This window comes from Heterodontus francisci, chromosome 26 (assembly GCF_036365525.1).
Source record: "Heterodontus francisci isolate sHetFra1 chromosome 26, sHetFra1.hap1, whole genome shotgun sequence".
NCBI classification, from domain to species: domain Eukaryota; kingdom Metazoa; phylum Chordata; class Chondrichthyes; order Heterodontiformes; family Heterodontidae; genus Heterodontus; species Heterodontus francisci.
This window is the reverse complement of record NC_090396.1, coordinates 66,391,099-66,411,216: the sequence shown is the minus strand read 5'-3', so window position 1 is coordinate 66,411,216 and position 20,118 is coordinate 66,391,099. Positions and strand designations below refer to the sequence as shown.

At 46.8% G+C, this 20,118-nt stretch overlaps 1 protein-coding gene across 1 annotated transcript in view; it reads right to left on the bottom strand.

Moving 5' to 3' along the window:
• The window catches only part of rgs9b (regulator of G protein signaling 9b), a 166,137-nt gene that overhangs the window by 83,640 nt on the left and 62,379 nt on the right, over positions 1 to 20,118 (bottom strand). Inside the window, exon 9 of the mRNA XM_068058719.1 lies at positions 19,483 to 19,554. Within this exon, the coding sequence (XP_067914820.1) occupies positions 19,483 to 19,554 (72 nt within the window). The remainder of the gene's footprint in view (positions 1 to 19,482; positions 19,555 to 20,118) is intronic.

Here is a 20,118-nt window from a genome sequence, read left to right as displayed (position 1 = left end):
GACAGGGATAGAGACAGAGACAGCGATAGAGACAGAGACAGAGACAGGGACTGAGACAGAGATAGGGATAGAGACAGAGACAGGGATAAAGACAGAGACAGGGATAGAGATAGAAACAGTGATAGAGACAGAGACAGGGACAGAGACAGAGATAGGGATAGAGATAGAGACAGGGATAAAGACAGAGACAGGGATAAAGGTAGAGCCAGGGATAAAGACAGAGACAGGGATTGAGATGGAGACAGGGAGAAAGATAGCGACAGGGATAGAGACAGAGACAGGGATAAAGACAGATACAGGGATAGAGATAGTGACAGGGATAAAGACAGAGACAGGGATAGAGACAGAGACAGAGACAGGGATAAAGACAGAGACAGGGACAGAGACAGGGATACAGAGACAGGGATAGAGATAGAGATAGAGAGAGAGACAGGGATAGAGATAGAGACAGGGAATGGACAGAGACAGGGATAGAGACAGAGACAGGAATAAAGATAGAGACAGGGATAGAGACAGGGATACAGAGACAGGGATAGAGATAGAGATAGAGAGAGAGACAGGGATAGAGACAGAGACAGGGATAAAGACAGAGACAGGGATAGAGAAAGAGACAGGGATAGAGACAGAGACAGGGATAGAGACAGAGATAGGGATAGAGACAGAGACAGGGATAGAGACAGAGACAGGGATAGAGACAGAGATAGGGATAGAGATAGAGACAGGGATAAAGATAGAGACAGGGATAGAGATAGAGTCAGGTATAGAGACAGAGACAGGGAAAAAGGTATAGACAGGGATAAAGACAGAGACAGGGATAGAGATAGAGACAGGGATAAAGACGGAGACAGGGATAGAGATGGAGACAGGGATAGAGACGGAGACAGAGATAAAGACAGAGACAGAGATAAAGATAGAGACAGGCACAGAGACAGAGACAGAGATAGAGGCAGAGACAGGGATATAGGTAGAGACAGGCAGAAAGACAGAGACAGGGATAGCGACAGAGACAGGGATACAGACAGAGACAGGGATAAAGGTAGAGACAGGGATAAAGATAGCGACAGGGATAGAGACAGAGACAGGGATAAAGACAGAGACAGGGACAGAGACAGAGACAGGGATAGAGACAGAGACAGGGATAAAGACAGAGACAGGGATAGAGACAGAGACAGGGATAAGGACAGACAGGGATAAAGACAGACAGGGATAAAGACAGAGACAGGGATTCAGATAGAGACAGGGATAGAGAGAGATAGGGATAGAGAGAGATAGGGATAGAGACAGAGACAGGGATAAAGACAGAGACAAGGATAGAGATGGAGACAGGGATATAGACAGAGACAGGGATAAAGACAGAGACAGGGATAGAGACAGAGACAGGGATAGAGGCAGGGACAGAGGCAGAGATAGAGACAGAGACAGGGATAAAGACAGAGACAGGGACAGAGATAGAGACAGAGACAGGGATAAAGACAGAGACAGGGATAGAGACAGAGACAGAGACAGGGATAACGGTAGAGACAGAGATAAAGACAGAGACAGGGATAGAGATAGAGACTGGGATAAAGACAGAGACAGGGATAGAGACAGAGACAGGGATAAAGACAGAGACAGGGATAGAGACAGAGACAGCGATAGAGACAGAGACAGAGACAGGGACAGAGACAGAGATAGGGATAGAGACAGAGACAGGGATAAAGACAGAGACAGGGATAGAGATAGAAACAGTGATAGAGACAGAGACAGGGACAGAGACAGAGATAGGGATAGAGACAGAGACAGGGATAAAGACAGAGACAGGGATAAAGGTAGAGCCAGGGATAAAGACAGAGACAGGGATTGAGATGGAGACAGGGATAAAGACAGAGACAGGGATAGAGATAGTGACAGGGATAAAGACAGAGACAGGGATAGAGACAGAGACAGAGACAGGGATAAAGACAGAGACAGGGACAGAGACAGAGACTGGAATAAAGACAGAGACAGGGATAGAGACAGAGACAGGGATAGAGACAGGGATAGAGAGACAGGGATAGAGACAGAGACAGGAACAGAGACAGAGACAGGGACAGGGATAGAGACAGAGACAGGGATAGAGACAGAGACAGGGATAGAGACAGGGATACAGAGACAGGGATAGAGACAGGGATAGAGATAGAAATAGAGAGAAAGACAGGGATAGAGATAGAGACAGGGAATGGACAGAGACAGGGATAGAGACAGAGACAGGAATAAAGATAGAGACAGGGATAGAGACAGGGATACAGAGACAGGGATAGAGATAGAGATAGAGAGAGAGACAGGGATAGAGACAGAGACAGGGATAAAGACAGAGACAGGGATAGAGAAAGAGACAGGGATAGAGACAGAGACAGGGATAGAGACAGAGATAGGGATAGAGATAGAGACAGGGATAAAGATAGAGACAGGGATAGAGATAGAGTCAGGCATAGAGACAGAGACAGGGAAAAAGGTATAGACAGGGATAAAGACAGAGACAGGGATAGAGATAGAGACAGGGATAAAGACAGAGACAGGGATAGAGACAGAGACAGGGATAAGGACAGACAGGGATAAAGACAGACAGGGATAAAGACAGAGACAGGGATTCAGATAGAGATAGGGATAGAGAGAGATAGGGATAGAGAGAGATAGGGATAGAGACAGAGACAGGGATAAAGACAGAGACAAGGATAGAGATAGAGACAGGGATATAGACAGAGACAGGGATAAAGACAGAGACAGGGATCGAGACAGAGACAGGGATAGAGACAGTGACAGAGGTGAGAGATAGAGACAGAGACAGGGATAAAGACAGAGACAGGGACAGGGATAGAGACAAAGACTGGGATAAAGACAGAGACAGGGATAGAGACAGAGACAGGGCTAGAGATAGAGACAGAGATAAAGACAGAGACAGGGACAGGGATAGAGACAGAGACTGGGATAAAGACAGAGACAGGGACAGGGATAGAGACAGGGATAGAGATAGAGACAGAGAAAAAGACAGAGACAGGGACAGGGATAGAGACAGAGACTGGGATAAAGACAGAGATAGGGATAGAGACAGAGACAGGGATACAGAGACAGGGATAGGGATAGAGACAGAGACTGGGATAAAGACAGAGACAGGGATAAAGATAGGGACAGGGATAGAGACAGAGACAGGGATAAAGACAGAGACAGGGATAGAGACAGAGACAGGGATAGAGATAGAGACAGGGATAAGGACAGAGACAGGGATAGAGACAGAGACAGGGATAGAGACAGAGACAGGGATAAAGGTAGAGACAGGGATAGAGACAGAGACAGGGATAGAGACAGAGACAGGGATGAAGGTAGAGACAGGGATAGAGACAGACAGTGATAGAGACAGACAGGGATAAAGGTAGAGACAGGGATAGAGACAGAGACAGGGATAGAGACAGAGGCAGGGATAAAGGTAGAGACAGGGATAGAGACAGAGACAGGGACAGAGACAGAGACAGGGACAGGGATAAAGATAGCGACAGGGATAGAGACAGAGACAGGAATAAAGATAGCGACAGGGATAGAGACAGAGACAGGGATACAGACAGAGACAGGGATAAAGGTAGAGACAGGGATAGAGACAGAAACAGGGATAGAGACAGAGACAGGGATAAAGGTAGAGACAGGGATAGAGACAGAGACAGGGATAAAGATAGCGACAGGGATAGAGACAGAGACAGGGATACAGACAGAGACAGGGATAAAGGTAGAGACAGAGACAGAGACAGGGATAGAGACAGAGACAGGGATAAAGGTCGAGACACGGATAGAGACAGAGACAGGGATAGATACAGAGACAGGGATAAAGGTAGAGACAGGGATAGAGACAGAGACAGGGATACAGACAGAGACAGGGATAAAGATAGCGACAGGGATAGAGACAGAGACAGGGATAGCGACAGAGACAGGGATACAGACAGAGACAGGGATAAAGGTAGAGACAGGGATAAAGATAGCGACAGGGATAGAGACAGAGACAGGGATAAAGACAGAGACAGGGACAGAGACAGAGACAGGGATAGAGACAGAGACAGGGATAAAGACAGAGACAGGGATAGAGACAGAGACAGGGATAAGGACAGACAGGGATAAAGACAGACAGGGATAAAGACAGAGACAGGGATTCAGATAGAGACAGGGATAGAGAGAGATAGGGATAGAGAGAGATAGGGATAGAGACAGAGACAGGGATAAAGACAGAGACAAGGATAGAGATAGAGACAGGGATATAGACAGAGACAGGGATAAAGACAGAGACAGGGATAGAGACAGAGACAGGGATAGAGACAGGGACAGAGGTGAGAGATAGAGACAGAGACAGGGATAAAGACAGAGACAGGGACAGAGATAGAGACAGAGACAGGGATAAAGACAGAGACAGGGATAGAGACAGAGACAGAGACAGGGATAACGGTAGAGACAGAGATAAAGACAGAGACAGGGATAGAGATAGAGACTGGGATAAAGACAGAGACAGGGATAGAGACAGAGACAGGGATAAAGACAGAGACAGGGATAGAGACAGAGACAGCGATAGAGACAGAGACAGAGACAGGGACAGAGACAGAGATAGGGATAGAGACAGAGACAGGGATAAAGACAGAGACAGGGATAGAGATAGAAACAGTGATAGAGACAGAGACAGGGACAGAGACAGAGATAGGGATAGAGATAGAGACAGGGATAAAGACAGAGACAGGGATAAAGGTAGAGCCAGGGATAAAGACAGAGACAGGGATTGAGATGGAGACAGGGAGAAAGATAGCGACAGGGATAGAGACAGAGACAGGGATAAAGACAGATACAGGGATAGAGATAGTGACAGGGATAAAGACAGAGACAGGGATAGAGACAGAGACAGAGACAGGGATAAAGACAGAGACAGGGACAGAGACAGGGATACAGAGACAGGGATAGAGATAGAGATAGAGAGAGAGACAGGGATAGAGATAGAGACAGGGAATGGACAGAGACAGGGATAGAGACAGAGACAGGAATAAAGATAGAGACAGGGATAGAGACAGGGATACAGAGACAGGGATAGAGATAGAGATAGAGAGAGAGACAGGGATAGAGACAGAGACAGGGATAAAGACAGAGACAGGGATAGAGAAAGAGACAGGGATAGAGACAGAGACAGGGATAGAGACAGAGATAGGGATAGAGACAGAGACAGGGATAGAGACAGAGACAGGGATAGAGACAGAGATAGGGATAGAGATAGAGACAGGGATAAAGATAGAGACAGGGATAGAGATAGAGTCAGGTATAGAGACAGAGACAGGGAAAAAGGTATAGACAGGGATAAAGACAGAGACAGGGATAGAGATAGAGACAGGGATAAAGACGGAGACAGGGATAGAGATGGAGACAGGGATAGAGACGGAGACAGAGATAAAGACAGAGACAGAGATAAAGATAGAGACAGGCACAGAGACAGAGACAGAGATAGAGGCAGAGACAGGGATATAGGTAGAGACAGGCAGAAAGACAGAGACAGGGATAGCGACAGAGACAGGGATACAGACAGAGACAGGGATAAAGGTAGAGACAGGGATAAAGATAGCGACAGGGATAGAGACAGAGACAGGGATAAAGACAGAGACAGGGACAGAGACAGAGACAGGGATAGAGACAGAGACAGGGATAAAGACAGAGACAGGGATAGAGACAGAGACAGGGATAAGGACAGACAGGGATAAAGACAGACAGGGATAAAGACAGAGACAGGGATTCAGATAGAGACAGGGATAGAGAGAGATAGGGATAGAGAGAGATAGGGATAGAGACAGAGACAGGGATAAAGACAGAGACAAGGATAGAGATGGAGACAGGGATATAGACAGAGACAGGGATAAAGACAGAGACAGGGATAGAGACAGAGACAGGGATAGAGGCAGGGACAGAGGCAGAGATAGAGACAGAGACAGGGATAAAGACAGAGACAGGGACAGAGATAGAGACAGAGACAGGGATAAAGACAGAGACAGGGATAGAGACAGAGACAGAGACAGGGATAACGGTAGAGACAGAGATAAAGACAGAGACAGGGATAGAGATAGAGACTGGGATAAAGACAGAGACAGGGATAGAGACAGAGACAGGGATAAAGACAGAGACAGGGATAGAGACAGAGACAGCGATAGAGACAGAGACAGAGACAGGGACAGAGACAGAGATAGGGATAGAGACAGAGACAGGGATAAAGACAGAGACAGGGATAGAGATAGAAACAGTGATAGAGACAGAGACAGGGACAGAGACAGAGATAGGGATAGAGACAGAGACAGGGATAAAGACAGAGACAGGGATAAAGGTAGAGCCAGGGATAAAGACAGAGACAGGGATTGAGATGGAGACAGGGATAAAGACAGAGACAGGGATAGAGATAGTGACAGGGATAAAGACAGAGACAGGGATAGAGACAGAGACAGAGACAGGGATAAAGACAGAGACAGGGACAGAGACAGAGACTGGAATAAAGACAGAGACAGGGATAGAGACAGAGACAGGGATAGAGACAGGGATAGAGAGACAGGGATAGAGACAGAGACAGGAACAGAGACAGAGACAGGGACAGGGATAGAGACAGAGACAGGGATAGAGACAGAGACAGGGATAGAGACAGGGATACAGAGACAGGGATAGAGACAGGGATAGAGATAGAGATAGAGAGAGAGACAGGGATAGAGATAGAGACAGGGAATGGACAGAGACAGGGATAGAGACAGAGACAGGAATAAAGATAGAGACAGGGATAGAGACAGGGATACAGAGACAGGGATAGAGATAGAGATAGAGAGAGAGACAGGAATAGAGACAGAGACAGGGATAAAGACAGAGACAGGGATAGAGAAAGAGACAGGGATAGAGACAGAGACAGGGATAGAGACAGAGATAGGGATAGAGATAGAGACAGGGATAAAGATAGAGACAGGGATAGAGATAGAGTCAGGCATAGAGACAGAGACAGGGAAAAAGGTATAGACAGGGATAAAGACAGAGACAGGGATAGAGATAGAGACAGGGATAAAGACGGAGACAGGGATAGAGATGGAGACAGGGATAGAGACGGAGACAGATATAAAGACAGAGACAGAGATAAAGATAGAGACAGGCACAGAGACAGAGATAGAGGCAGAGACAGGGATATAGGTAGAGACAGGCAGAAAGACAGAGACAGGGATAGAGACAGAGACAGGGAGAAAGACAGAGACAGGGATAGAGACAGAGACAGGGATAAAGACAGAGACAGGGATAGAGACAGAGACAGGGATAGAGACAGAGATAGGGATAGAGATAGAGACAGCGATAAAGGTAGAGACAGGGATAAAGACAGAGACAGGGATAAAGATAGAGACAGAGACAGAGACAGGGATAAAGACAGAGACAGGGACAGAGACAGAGACTGGGATAAAGATAGAGACAGGGATAGAGACAGAGACAGGGATAGAGACAGGGATAGAGAGACAGGGATAGAGACAGAGACAGGGACAGAGACAGAGACAGGGAAAAAGGTATAGACAGGGATAAAGACAGAGACAGGGATAGAGATAGAGACAGGGATAAAGACGGAGACAGGGATAGAGATGGAGACAGGGATAGAGACGGAGACAGAGATAAAGACAGAGACAGAGATAAAGATAGAGACAGGCACAGAGACAGAGATAGAGACAGAGACAGGGATAGAGATGGAGACAGGCAGAAAGACAGAGACAGGGATAGAGACAGAGACAGGGATCAAGACAGAGACAGGGATAGAGACAGAGACAGGGATAAAGACAGAGACAGGGATAGAGACAGAGACAGGGATAGAGACAGAGATAGGGATAGAGATAGAGACAGGGATAAAGGTAGAGACAGAGACAGAGACAGGGATAAAGACAGAGACAGGGACAGAGACTGGGATAAAGATAGAGACAGGCATAGAGACAGAGACAGAGATAGAGACAGAGACAGGGATAAAGGTAGAGACGGAGATAAAGACAGAGACAGGGATAGAGATAGACAGGGATAAAGACAGAGATAGGGATAGAGACAGAGACAGGGTTAAAGACAGAGACAGGGATAGAGACAGAGACAGGGACAGAGACAGAGACTGGGATAAAGATAGAGACAGGCATAGAGACAGGGACAGAGATAGAGATAGAGACAGGGATAAAGGTAGAGACAGAGATAAAGACAGAGACAGGGATAGTGATAGAGACAGGGAGAGAGACAGAGACAGGGATAGAGACAGAGACAGGGATAAAGGTCGAGACAGGGATAGAGATAGAGACAGGGATAAAGACAGAGACAGGGATAGAGACAGAGACAGGGATAAAGACAGAGACTGGGACAGAGACAGAGACTGGGACAGAGACAGAGACTGGGATAAAGATAGAGACAGGCATAGAGACAGGGACAGAGATAGAGATAGAGACAGGCAGAAAGACAGAGACAGGGATAGAGTCAGAGACAGGGATCAAGACAGAGACAGGGATAGAGACAGAGACAGGGATAAAGACAGAGACAGGGATAGAGACAGAGACAGGGATAGAGACAGAGATAGGGATAGAGATAGAGACAGGGATAAAGGTAGAGACAGGGATAGAGACAGAGACAGAAACAGGGATAAAGACAGAGACAGGGACAGAGACAGAGACTGGGATAAAGATAGAGACAGGCATAGAGACAGAGACAGAGATAGAGACAGAGACAGGGATAAAGGTAGAGACAGAGATAAAGACAGAGACAGGGATAGAGATAGAGACAGGGATAAAGACAGAGATAGGGATAGAGACAGAGACAGGGTTAAAGACAGAGACAGGGATAGAGACAGAGACAGGGACAGAGACAGAGACTGGGATAAAGATAGAGACAGGCATAGAGACAGGGACAGAGATAGAGATAGAGACAGGGATAAAGGTAGAGACAGAGATAAAGACAGAGACAGGGATAGAGATAGAGACAGGGATAAAGACAGAGATAGGGATAGAGAGAGACAGGGATAAAGACAGAGACAGGGATAGAGATAGAAACAGGGATAGAGATAGAGACAGGGATAAAGACAGAGACAGGGAGAGAGACAGAGACAGGGATAGAGACAGAGACAGGGATAAAGGTAGAGACAGGGATAGAGATAGAGACAGGGATAAAGACAGAGACAGGGATAGAGACAGAGACAGGGATAAAGACAGAGACTGGGACAGAGACAGAGACTGGGATAAAGATAGAGACAGGCATAGAGACAGGGACAGAGATAGAGATAGAGACAGGGATAAAGGTAGAGACAGAGATAAAGACAGAGACAGGGATAGCGATAGAGACAGGGATAAAGACAGAGACAGGGATAGAGACAGAGACAGGGACAGAGACAGAGACAGGGACAGAGTGAGAGACAGGGATAAAGATAGAGACAGGGATAGAGACAGAGACAGGGATAGAGACAGAGACAGGGTTAGAGACAGAGACAGGGATAGAGACAGAGACAGGGATAAAGGTAGAGACAGGGATAAAGACAGAGACAGGGATAGAGATGGAGACAGGGATAAAGACAGAGACAGGGATAAAGACAGAGACAGGGATGGAGATAGAGACAGGGATAAAGACAGAGACAGGGATAGAGACAGAGACAGGGATAAAGACAGAGACAGGGACAGAGACTGAGACTGGAATAAAGACAGAGACAGGGATAGAGACAGAGACAGGGATAGAGACAGGGATACAGAGACAGGGATAGAGACAGAGACAGGGAAAGAGATAGAGATAGAGAGAGAGACAGGGATAGAGATAGAGACAGGGATAGAGACAGAGACAGGGATAGAGACAGAGACAGGAATAAAGATAGAGACAGGGTTAGAGACAGAAACAGGGTTCGAGACAGAGACAGGGACAGAGGATATGGATATGGGAAAGGGACAGAGACATAGTTAAGGACAGGGGCAGAGACAGAGATTTGGACAGGGAGAATTACACAGTAAAATATGTCGCGTGTCTTCTGACTTATGACGGATCCATGAGTTTGGAGACAGACAGTCACAACACACTAATGAACAGGAAGAATCTGAATGGAAACAAAAAGAGAAAAAATGAATCGATTTAATTGGTGAAATTTACTTGTGGTTACACTGTATTCACATCATTACACAGATTTACCTCACATACATCATAAAACCAGGGACTGAGCTTAAAAATCACAGCGCTGGCAGAGCTGAGAGCAGAATAACAAGAGGATGCAAAGAGCATCATGCACAGGGAGCAGCGCTCAGGATATCACGGAAAAAGCAGTGCCCAATTTTTCATTCATTTAATCCAAATCAGGATGTCCCGACCAGCGTTCCCGGCAGCATTGCTCCCCACTGATCAGGAAATCATCCCTTCAGGCTTTCAAAAGGCTGTTTCCTTGCTTTCAAGATATCAGTTTTACCTTTTGATAAAACAGCTGCAGAAAGACCAGAGCTCTGTGCCAAATTTCGGTTTCACAGAATTGTGAAGAGACAGAAAGGCAGATGATCACAAATTGAGCACTGAATATCTTGTAGGAAAACGTAGCTCCGATTTGGAGTGTTTAAGTGATGGAGAGGATGGGGGTGAGTGGGCTTGGGGGGTGGTGACACAGAGCAGTAATGATTGCAATGTCCGAACACAATTCTTCAGTCAAGCCAATAGTCACATGGCGCTAAATGCTAAATTTAAATCCCAGTGGCAGCAGGAAGAGACTGTTAATAGTCCACGAAAGGGCCTCAATTGGCCTGTGGACAGGGAGGCCATCGTCCAAAGAACCATAGAAAAGTTATGGCACAGAGAGAGGCCATTCAGCCCATCATGTCTGTGCTGGCTGAAAAAAACAGCCACCATTCTAATCCTACCTTCCAACACCTGGCCCGTAGCCTTGCAGGTTACAGCACTTCAGCTGCATGTCCAGGTACCTTTGAAATGAGTTGAGGATTTCTGCCTCTACCACCGATCCGGACAGTGAATTCCAGACACCCACCACCCTCTGGGTGAACAAATTGTGCCTCATGTCCCCTTTAATCCTTCTACCAATCACCTTAAATCTGTGCCCCCTGGTAATTGACCTCTCCGCTAGGGGAAACAGGTCCTTCCTGTCTACTCTATCTAGGCCCCTCATAATTTTGTACACCTCAATTAAGTCACCCCTCAGCCTCCTCTGTTCTAAGGAAAACAACCCTAGCCTATCCAATCTTTCCTCACAGCTACAATTTTCAAGATCTGGCAACATTCTTGTAAATCTCCTCTGTACTCTCTCCAGAGCAATTATGTCCTTCCTGTAATGCGGTGACCAGAACTGTACGCAATACTCCAGCTGTGGCCTGACCAGCATTTTATACAGTTCCAGCATTACATCCCTGTTTTTGTATTCTATACCTCAGCCAATAAAGGAAAGCAATCCATGTGCCTTCTTCACCATTCTATCTACCTGTCCTGTCACCGCCAGGGACCTGTGGACATGCACTCCAAGGTTTCTCACTTCCTCTATCCCTCTCAATAACCTCCCATTTGTCTGCCCTCCCCAAATGCATTACCTCACACTTCTCCGGATTGATTTCCATTTACCACTTTTCCGCCCATTCAACCAAACCATTGATATAATTCTGGAGTCTACAGCTATCCTCTTCACTATCAACTACACGGACAATTTTTGTGCCATCTGTAAATTTCCCAATAATGCCTCCCATATTTAAGTCCAAATCATTAATATATACCACAAACGGCAAGGGTCCCAGCACTGAGCACTGTGGAACACCACTGGAAACCACCTTCCATTCAGAAAAACATCTGACCACCATTACCCTTTGTTTCCTGTCACTGAGCCAATTTTTATCCAATTTGCCACATTCTCCTGTATCCCATAGACTTTTACTTTTCTGACAGGATCGCCATGTGGGACCTTGTCAAATGCCTTACTAAAATTCATGTAGACCAAATCCACTGCACTACCTTCATCAATCCTCCTTGTTACTTCCTCAAAAAATTCAATTTAGTATGACCGACCTTCCCTTAACAAATCTATGCTGACTATCCCTGATTAATCCGTGCCTTTCTAAGTGGCAGTTTATCCTGTCTTTCAGAATTGATCTAATAATTTGCCCACCACTGAGGTCAGACTAATCGGCCTATAATTATTTGGCCTATCCTTCGCACCCTTTCTAAACAATGATACAATGTTCACAGGCCTCCAAACCTCTGGTACCTCGCCCATATCTAGTGAGGATTTGAAACTGATCCTCAGAGCATCTGCTATTTCCTCCCTGGCTTCCTCTAACAGCCTGGGATACAATCCATCCGGCCCTGGTGATTTATCCACTTTCAAGGATGTCAGACCCTCTAGTACTTTCTCTCTCATTATACTTATTGTATCTAATATTTCACGCTCCTCTTTTACTACAATGTCTACATCAGCCCTCTCCTTTGTGAAGACAGAGACAAAGTACTCATTCAGAACCCTGCCCACATCATCTGCATCCACGCTTTCTAAAGTATTACATTTTTTGTGACTGTCATAAGCTTTCTTTTTCTGTTTCATCTTACCCTGTATGTTACTAGATAACCAGGGGGCTCGAGATTTGGCAGTACCACCCTTTTTCTTTGTGGACATGTCTACACTGTGCCCATAGAATCGCGCTTTTGAATGACTCCCACTGGTTTGCCACTGATTTTCCTTCAAGTAGCTTTCACCAGATCACCTCTCAGCTTCGTAAAATTTGCCTTCCTCCAATTTAGAACTTTTACTCCTGTTCTATCTTTGTCCTTTTCCATAATAATGCTAAATCTAACTGTACTATGGTCACTGTCTCCAAAATGGTCACCCACTGCCACTTCATCCACTTGCCCAGCTTCACATCCTAAGAATAAATCTAGAATTGCGCCCTCTCTCATTGGGTTTGTTATGTGCTGGCTAAAAAAGTTCCCTTGAATGCAGTTCAAGAATTTTGTTCCCTCTGTGCCCTTCACACTGTTTGTATCCCAGCTGATATTAGGGTAGTTGAAATCCCCAACTATTATTGCCCTATAGTTTTTGCACTCAGAAATTTGCCTACATATTTGTTCTTCTATCTCCCTCTCACTATTTGGGTTTTACAGTACACTCTTAGTAGTGCAGCTGCCCCTTTTTCTATTTCTGAGCTGCACCCATATGGCCTCATTTGATGATTCATTTAGCAGATTATCCCTCTTCACAGCTGTTATTGATTCTTTAACCAATAATGCTACACCCCCTTCTTTTTTATCCCCCTCTTTATCCTGCCTGAAAACTCTATATCCAGGGATGTTGAGCTGCCATTTTTGCCCCTCTTTAAACCAAGTTTCCGTTATAGCAATGATATCATGCTGCCATGTGTCTATCTGTGCCCTCAGATCATCAGCTTTATTTTCTATACTCCTTGCATTTAAATAAATACCATTTAACACTGCCAAATTCCTGTGTTACACAATTTTTAACCTTTGCTTCTTCTGTCTTTCAGAATCACTCGCTAATTTTCTGCCTCCTGTTCCTTGCTCTGAATTTGTCCTATCTGAAACTGCCCTCAGGTTCCCATCCTCCTGCCAATCTAGTTCAAACCATCCCCAACAGCACTAGCAAACCTTCCTACAAGAATATTTGTCCCAGTCCTGTTCAGGTGTAGACTGTCCGGCTTGTACAGGTCCCACCTTTCCCAGAACCAGTCCCAATGCCCCAGAAATCTGAAGCCCTCCCTCCTGCACCATCCCTCCAGCCACATTCATCTGGTATATTCTCCTATTTCAATATTCACTAGCATGTGGCCTTGGGAGTAATCCAGAGATTACTACCTTTGAGGTCCTACTTGCTAATCTCGTTCCTAACTCCCTAAATTCAGCCTGCCGGACCTCATCCCTTTTACTACCTATATCGTTGATACCAATGTGGACCACGATCTCTGGCTGTGCACCCTCGCCCTCCAGAATGCTCTGTAGCCACTTGGTGATGTCCATGACCCTTGCACCAGGGAGGCCACATTCTATCCTGGAATCACATCTGCGACCACAGAAACGCCCCTAACTATTGAATCCCCTACCAGTATTACTCTCCTGTCATTTCTCCTTCCTCCCTGCACAGATGAGCCACTCATGGTGCTCTGGTCATGACACTCACTGCACTCTCCAGAGGAACCCTCTCTCCCATCGGTACTCAGAACTGAATACCAGTTAGAAAATGGGATGCCCTCCGGGGACTGCCGCACTACCTGCCTTGTCCTTCTTGTCTGTCTGGCAGCCACCCAGTCCCTCTCCGCCTGCGCTCTCTTAAGCACCTCCTCAAAAGTGCTATCCACGTATCTCTCATCCTCGTGAATGCACCTCAGTGACTGCAGCTGCTCCTCGAGTTCCAAGATTTGGCGCTCGGGATTTTGCATTTGGTGGCACTTTCTGCACATGTAGTTGTCCAGGACGTGGGCAAGGTCCTGGAGTCCCCACTTAGCACAGGATGCGCTTTCGACGGGTCTGAGTAGCCCTGCCATGCCTCGAATTATTTATTTTCTGCACTAAAAATGGAAGTTAAATAAACACAATAAAATGATAATAAATAGAACAAACAAACGAGTAACCACCTACCGACTGCTGGTATTTTAGTTTCTACTTACTAGATAGACTTACCTGTTAGAGAAAAAATAACAATCAGCAGAAAAAAGAAAGTAAGAAAGTACCCACCTATCACGCTCCTGACAAAATTGCATTGTGACAGGAAGCTGACAGGCCCTCCACCCCCACCCCCGCCTCCCGTCACAATTCTATAGACGACCCCACCTCCGAACGCATCTCATGGAGGCCCATAAAATTCAGCCCACTGTGTGCAAGTCTCCATATTTAACGAAGGATATACTTGCATTGGAGGCAGTGCAGCGAAGGTTCACTAGATTGGCTCCTGGGATGAGGGGGTTGTCCTATGATGAGGCTGAGTAAATTGGGTCTATACTCGCTGGAGTTTAGAAGAATGAGAGATGATCTCATTGAAACATACAAAATTCTGAAGAGGCTTGACATGGTACACTCATTGTTTACCCTGGCTGGGGAACCTAGAACATGGGGCCACAGTCTCAGGATTCGGGGCCGATTATTTAGAACTGAGATGAGGAGAAATGTCTTCACTCACAGGGTTGTGAATCTTTGCAATTCTCTACCCCAGAGGGTTGTGGATGCTCTATCATTAAATACATTTTAAGGCTGGGATTAACAGATTTTTGGTCTCTCAGGGAATCAAGGGGTATGGCGAGCGGGTGAGAAAGTGCAGTTGAATCCCAAGATCAGCCATGATTGTATTGAATGGTGGAGCAGGTTGAAAGGGCCATATGGTCTACTCCTGCTCCTATTTCTTATGCTCTTATGTTCTCAGCTATGAAGTCCCCCACTATCAAGCTACCCATTGACTGTTGAGCAAGGTCCCATGAGCGAGGTGTGGGTGGATTCCTGAAGCCAGCAGAGCCTGTATTGTGGCGATGAGTCAGCACCCACAGGGCAAGAGGGCAGCAAAAAGAGATCAAATCAAACAACGCGTAAAATCACTTTTTAAAATTTATTCTTTAAGCTAATTCACGGGATGTGGGCGTCACTGGCCAGGCCAGCATTTATTGCCCATCCCTAATTGCCCTTGTGAAGGTGGTGGTGAGCTGCCTTCTTGAACTGCTGCAGTCCATGTGGGGTAGGTACACCCACAGGGCTGATAGGGAGTGAGTGCTAGGATTTTGTCCCAGCCATGATGGAAGAACGGCGATATAGTTCCAAAGAGGGGATGAGGCGGGTGGTTGGGGGCGGGGGGAGGGATGTCACAGCAGGAGATAGAGGGACCACCTGCTGGGTTACGGATGAGGAATTGAGTGCTTGTCCTGTGGTGCTGATAATGAGAAGCCAGATCGAGGAGCCTATCAATATCCACTCCAAATGGAGACCGCCTGGGTGTCCAGCCAGTATATCTACTAAACCCTGACCCATCGGGGTCATGGTGGGGTCAGGAAGTCCAACTCAGAGGAAACTCTGATTCTGTGAGAAATTATATCTAAAAAAGAAACAATTTTTGTTTTAATTAAACAATGATTTGGCTGAGAGGCAGTGATTATCAATGATTAAACCTAACCTGGAAATGCAAAAAAAAATTATAATTATAATTAATGTTGAGCCTCTGTAAATGCGCTCTGATAACCTTGTAGTTGGAATATTAATTACCTCAGGGAAGAAAGCTAATGAAAGGAAGCCAGACCCCGTACCTCCGGGAGAGCCTTAACCCTGCAGCTTCCAGCTCTCTTTATTTTGTCTTTAAACTTTGTTTCCACTGAGAGAATATGAAGGAAAATTTATTTTAGCCATGGTTGAGCTTTCACTCACTGCCTCCTGTCAACAGACGTTTTATTTTAGTCATGATCAGTTGCCTAGTGACTCCTGATGGAATGTGTAAATGCTGCTATTTGAAGTGACTGCACGAGACACATCGCAAAACCCTAGCAGCCTCTTCTCTTCCCGTTGCCCATGGCAACCGTTGCCCCCGCTAGGCCTCGGCAATCATCTGTTGCTAAGATTCAAAAGGCCTGAAGAAGCTCCTTACAAAATGGAAATCCCAACCTTCAGCACTGGATTATTCTGAAAGGGCCTGGGATGAATGAATTGCCTGTATGTGACTGCGACACACTGAAAACCATCAGACTAAACATGGCAAATTATTTTCAATACCTTTCTGTCTTTACTTAAAAAATCTGTTTTCCTCTCTTTCGACCCCCAACGTCGCTCTCTGCTCGGTCAGTGACACTCTCTATTCAGCGTCTGGTTTTGCTCAATTGGCTTTTGGAGATCAACATTTATGCTGGAATCTACTCTCAAGACACTGAGTGGTTGCTAAGATACAGAAAATCTCAAGGTCTTAAAAGTCCACTGGTCCATCTCATCCGCTTTCCGACTACTCTTCATCAACTTGTCCAGTTCCACCGTGAAGAACTCTGAGCTGTTTTCCCCTGCTGCCCACATGGATAAGCTGTTCTAAAAGTTGACCCCCCTCTCCATACCTTCTTATCTCCCACCTGAAGATGCCCTTTTTTTTCAGTTTGTACTCAGGACCCTTTGGCCTGCCATCCCATGCCAAGTCAAGGGGGAGGGACGGGACACCATGGGTGGAATTTTATGCTCTCCCCTGTGGCGGGTTTGGAGGTGGGGCGGAGTTCCCGCCACCATCCCGGCTCCGCTGAAATTTAGTCCGAGGCGGGAAGGCCTGTGAACGGCACGGAAAACCGCACAGGCTGCTTCCCAGCTCTGGTAGGGGGTGGGGTCTCTTGTTAAAAGGCACAGTGCCTGAACGAGGGACCCGGCAGCAGGAAGGGGAGACCCGCTGTCGACCCCCTCCACCCCTCCTCCCCTGCAACTCCCTCCCCACTAGACCCCTCCCACCCTGACCTACCGGAGGCTTGGGTCCAGGGACGATCCGCAGCCTCCAGCACAGTCATCTCCAGCAGCAGCCACCACCTCCACGTTGGCGCTGCAGCTTCCAGCCTCTGATTGGCCAGCAGCTCTCCAAGGGGCGGGACCTCCGGCGACGGGGTCCTAAATTGTATGGAAGGCCTGCCGCTGTCCACTTAAGTGCCTCATTGGCACTAAATGCAGCAGGTCTTCCGGAAAAGAGGCAAAGCAGGGATCTCGGCGTTGGTTCCCCCTCGACATCAAGACCCCTGCCGCCAGCATAAAATTCCCCCCCCCCCCCCCCCCATAGCTCCCGTCACCGAGGTTTAATTTCCTTTGCGATCCCTACTGGCTAATACCAATCCTTCTGCCCCTCCTCCAGCCCTACATGCCTCTGAGATCTCTGCACCCCTCCAATTCTGGCTTCTTGCATATGCCCCAATTTTCATCACTCCACATTGGTGGTCGTACCTTCAGCTGCCTGGACCCTAAGCTCTGGAATTCCCTCCCTAAGTCTCTCCATCTCTCTACCTCTTTCTATTTTTCCTTTAACACTCCTTAAATCCTACCTCTTTGACCAAGCTTTTGGTCACCTACCCTAATATTTCCTTCTGTGGCTCCAGGTAAAATTTTGTTTGATAATCATTCCCTGGGACATTTTACAATGTTAAAGGCACTATATAAATACAAGTTGTTGTTGTTTTAGTTAAGCCGCTTAGAGTAAAAAAAGGGGCAAATTAAATGCCTCACAGTTGCCGGCTCCTATAACACTTATCTTATTGTCCTGACCAATATTTGTCCCTTAACCAACATCACTAAAGACAGATGATCTGGTCATTATCACATTGCTGTTTGTGGGAGCTTGCTGTGCGCAAATTGGCTGCCACGTTTCCTATATTACAACAGTGACTACACTTCAAAAGTACTTCATTGGTTGTAAAGCGCTTTGGGACATCCTGCGGTCGTGACTGGTGCTATATCAATGCAAGACTTTCTTGGTATAGGTCAAGGGGGAAGGAGTGATAGCAGCCGATTGGTCAGGGAGGAGGATGAGCTCCTTAACTCATTCAGGGCTTCAATAGCTGTGGGATACTGCAGTCACCTTCATTGGCCAATAATAAATTGGTATCGCAAGGTCCTCCTCATATCAGTAAAATAACTTATAGAATCTACACAGGGACAGAAAATGAAAGGTACAATTGAAAGAAATGCCAGTAGATAAAATGGTGATGGCCTTTCAGTGACGACACAACCTGTCTCTTAAAAGTGTCAGTCCGTGTAGTCAAGGGAATTGACAAACTCCAAGGGCATGTCACTGAAGCTGAGAAGAACATAAAGAAATAGGAGCAGGAGTAAATCATTCGGCCCCTTGAGCCTGCTCCACCATTCAATATGATCATGGCTGATCCTCTTCCTCAATTCCACTTTCCTGCCATTAGCTGGAGTTCCATCGCCCTGAGTTGGATTGATCCTTGTATAAAAATTCCATCAAGCACTTCCCGAAGCCAAGCTGGGAGCTCCTGCCCTGTGAGCTATCAGCCTTCTCTTCCATTAGGATCGATGGCCTATCGCTCCCGTCCCACGCAGAGTGAAACCAACAGATTGAACTCGCTCAATGGCAGAAGAATATCTCAGCTTCAAGCAGTGGTGTGTGCTGAGTTATCCGTAGCAATGATCAGTCTTGGCTCCCCATTAGACTGGGAGGTGGAAACATTATCCAGGGGTCCGGCTTCTGATCACTGTCCTAGCAACGCCCCCAACCCCTGGTGCAAGTGGTTGTCCGGGCAGGACTGATGCTGCCCGCAGTCGAATAGGTCACCAACGCTGATTGTCATGCGCGCATCAGGAACCGCTTGTGAAAGTGCATTCAAAGCAATTTCCGCAGCTGAATAGCGCGCCAAGGTGCCCTTGGTGTGGCTGTGTGCCGGGGGCACTGCCATTGGTGGGAATGGCCGCAGGACCCACAGACAGAGACTGCCTCCGCGTGCACCACGATAGGCTGACCAGACAGCTCCCTGAAAGCAGCCGCCGAACAGGCCCCGAAGCTGGGCTCACCTGCTCTACCTTGTCTGCATTTGGATCCGTTGCACGGTTAATCCCATAATCAAGGACGTCCAGAGTTCCTGGCTGTTGGAAAAATCCAAAAAAAACGACGCAATGTTAGCCAGCAATATAAAGCTCACACAGCGATTTCTTGGTGTTTTATACAAAGGGTCAATTCTGGACTGTGACTGCTGCATTCAAATCTTTTGTTTCTTTTTATTTAAAAAGAACGGAATCTGAGGCATTAGAAGTTTATAGCGTTGGAGGAGGCCATTCAGTCCATTGTGACTGTACTGTCCATGACTGGCCAACTGTGGCTCAGTGGGTAACATTCTCACCTCTTAGTGAGTGGGTTTAAGCCCCACTCGAGAGACCTGAGCACAAAGTCTCGGCTGACTCTTCCATTGCAGTATTGAGGGAGTGCTGCACTGTTGCTGATGCTGTCTTTCAGTTGTGACAGAATCACAGAACTGTTATAGTGCAGAAGGAGGCCAATCGGCCCATCATGTCTGCACCAGCTCTCCGAAAGAGCAATTCACCTAGTGCCACTCCTTCTCGTTAAACCAAGTCTCTCTTCTTGGGTGGACGTAAAATATCCCATGGCATTATTCTGAACAGCACATCGTCCTGGTCAATATTTATCCTTCA